Here is a 1,919-nt window from a genome sequence, read left to right as displayed (position 1 = left end):
TGGCTTTAGTGGTTGGTGTGTAAATTTGAAAAATAGTAGTATTAACTGGGCTTCCCTGTAGGTACATGGATATTATCCTATCACAGATAATGTTGTACCTAATGACTGATCTGGATATGTTCTTCTTGACAATGAATGCAACACCATTCCTCTTCAATTTGTCATTTGCGACATAGTAAACTATGTGGTCATCCGATTCAAAATGGTCAATACCAGTCCATTTTAGCTCACTAATGCCTAAGATACCGATTTTTATGCATTCCATTTCGTTTTTGACAACTTCCAAATCCACGAAGATTAGAGTTGAATATTAATAATAATATAAGAGCTGGTGCAAATGTTGGTACTAAAATAAATTAGGTACTTCACAAATTTTAAACATTTTTGCATTCTCAAGCATTAAGTAGTTATTATATTTAGTTAATATAAGGGGTAATTTAAAACCCAGAATAAGAGTATTATTAATTATTATACTTTGGTTGAATTAGAAAAAATATTTATTCATTATAATACTTAAAATTTGGTTTTGTTTTTAATAAGTGTTAAATGGTATTACCTTCATCTCTGAATGTGCTGATCCCATGAGGGTTAAATGAAGCCAAATTGAAGTTACTGCCAGTGATCTTTAGTTCCAGCACTGTTGGATTTTCCTCATTCAGGTTCATGAGAAGAATTTTTCCAGGGTTGTTGGGGTCAAAGCTCTTTATTCCAGGATATTTTAATCCCTTATGGAAATAGAAGAAAGTAAACAGCATACACAAATATTTCAAACACTGCCAGAGTTGCCAAGTGGTACATGGGTTCACCTGTTCTGTTCCAAGACACAGGACTGGCCATAAGACCACACATGAAGCCTCTGGCAGACCAGCTTGATAGGCTCATGGGGGGCTCGGAAACACACATGCTCCTGAGCTGCCCCATACAGCACACAGGCATAGGCCCTTCCAACATCCCCAGCAAAGCCACATGTGTACCAAGCCATAGCTTCTAGACAATAAGGAAGATGTTTTAAAATGTAAAAACAGAACAAAGGGATAATTACTAATGTTCTGCAATAATTTAAGCAAGGAATACAGAAAGAACATTGATTATGTTTTCAAAACTTTCCCCTGGCAGATTCATTGGTAGGACTCTAAGAGAAAGGGAGACGTTTAAGGAAAGTCCAGTAAACTTGAATAATTCCTCCTTTCTTAGCTTTGAATTAGAACAACAAAGCTATTACTTGCTTTATAGTTTAGGGTTTCATGTCATATTTTGCATGAAATACACATTCCATTACTTAAAAAAGAGTTTGCAAGGCAGTTTTAGAGGACAACTAGTCTTCCACCTTTATAAGAGAAATCTGGACTAAATAAGTTACAAACAGGCAGCAAAGACTTTTAATTGGCTGAATGACTTGTCTATTGTATCTTATCAACTCTGTTTGCTCTATTATAAATTGATAGATCAGATTGTTTGCTTATTTTGTTTTGAGTTGTTTCATCTATCATAGTGATTTGTATACCAGAGATGTCTAACAAACATGGTGGATTCTCCTCTTCATGCTTTGGTAATCATGGACTGACCTATCAACAATCTTTTTTCTTTTTTTAAGTTTTTATTGTGAATTTTAGGATAGTTTACATGGGGGAAACATCAGTTTTACACTCATCCTATTGTGTTTCATTTCATTGCAATGATTATAATTCCCTTCATGCACCAGCATTCAACAGTATATGCTTCTATTCCTTCTGTTTTGTTTTTTGTTTGAATGTACACCAAAACACTCAGGAATACATAATCATTCAAACAACCAAAGGGCACACATTGCAAGTCTGCTCCCCAGCCACCAGCACACAGCCCCTCTCAGTCCATGAGTCTAGAGTCTTCAGCTGCTCCATCTCTCCACATCATCACTCTGCCTTCATCTCTGACATCAC

The 1,919-nt window shown here is 35.7% G+C and overlaps 1 protein-coding gene across 2 annotated transcripts in view; it reads right to left on the bottom strand.

The window, feature by feature from the left end:
- The window catches only part of PON3 (paraoxonase 3), a 114,967-nt gene that overhangs the window by 30,899 nt on the left and 82,149 nt on the right, over positions 1–1,919 (bottom strand). For both annotated transcript variants that reach the window (XM_006834274.1, XM_006834273.1), the window contains exon 4: positions 557–725. In XM_006834274.1, coding sequence (XP_006834337.1) covers positions 557–725 — 169 coding nt within the window. The remainder of the gene's footprint in view (positions 1–556; positions 726–1,919) is intronic.

Source organism: Chrysochloris asiatica, unplaced genomic scaffold, assembly GCF_000296735.1.
Source record: "Chrysochloris asiatica unplaced genomic scaffold, ChrAsi1.0 scaffold00010, whole genome shotgun sequence".
In the NCBI taxonomy this organism is placed as follows: Eukaryota; Metazoa; Chordata; class Mammalia; order Afrosoricida; family Chrysochloridae; genus Chrysochloris; species Chrysochloris asiatica.
This window is presented reverse-complemented; position numbering and strand designations above follow the sequence as displayed.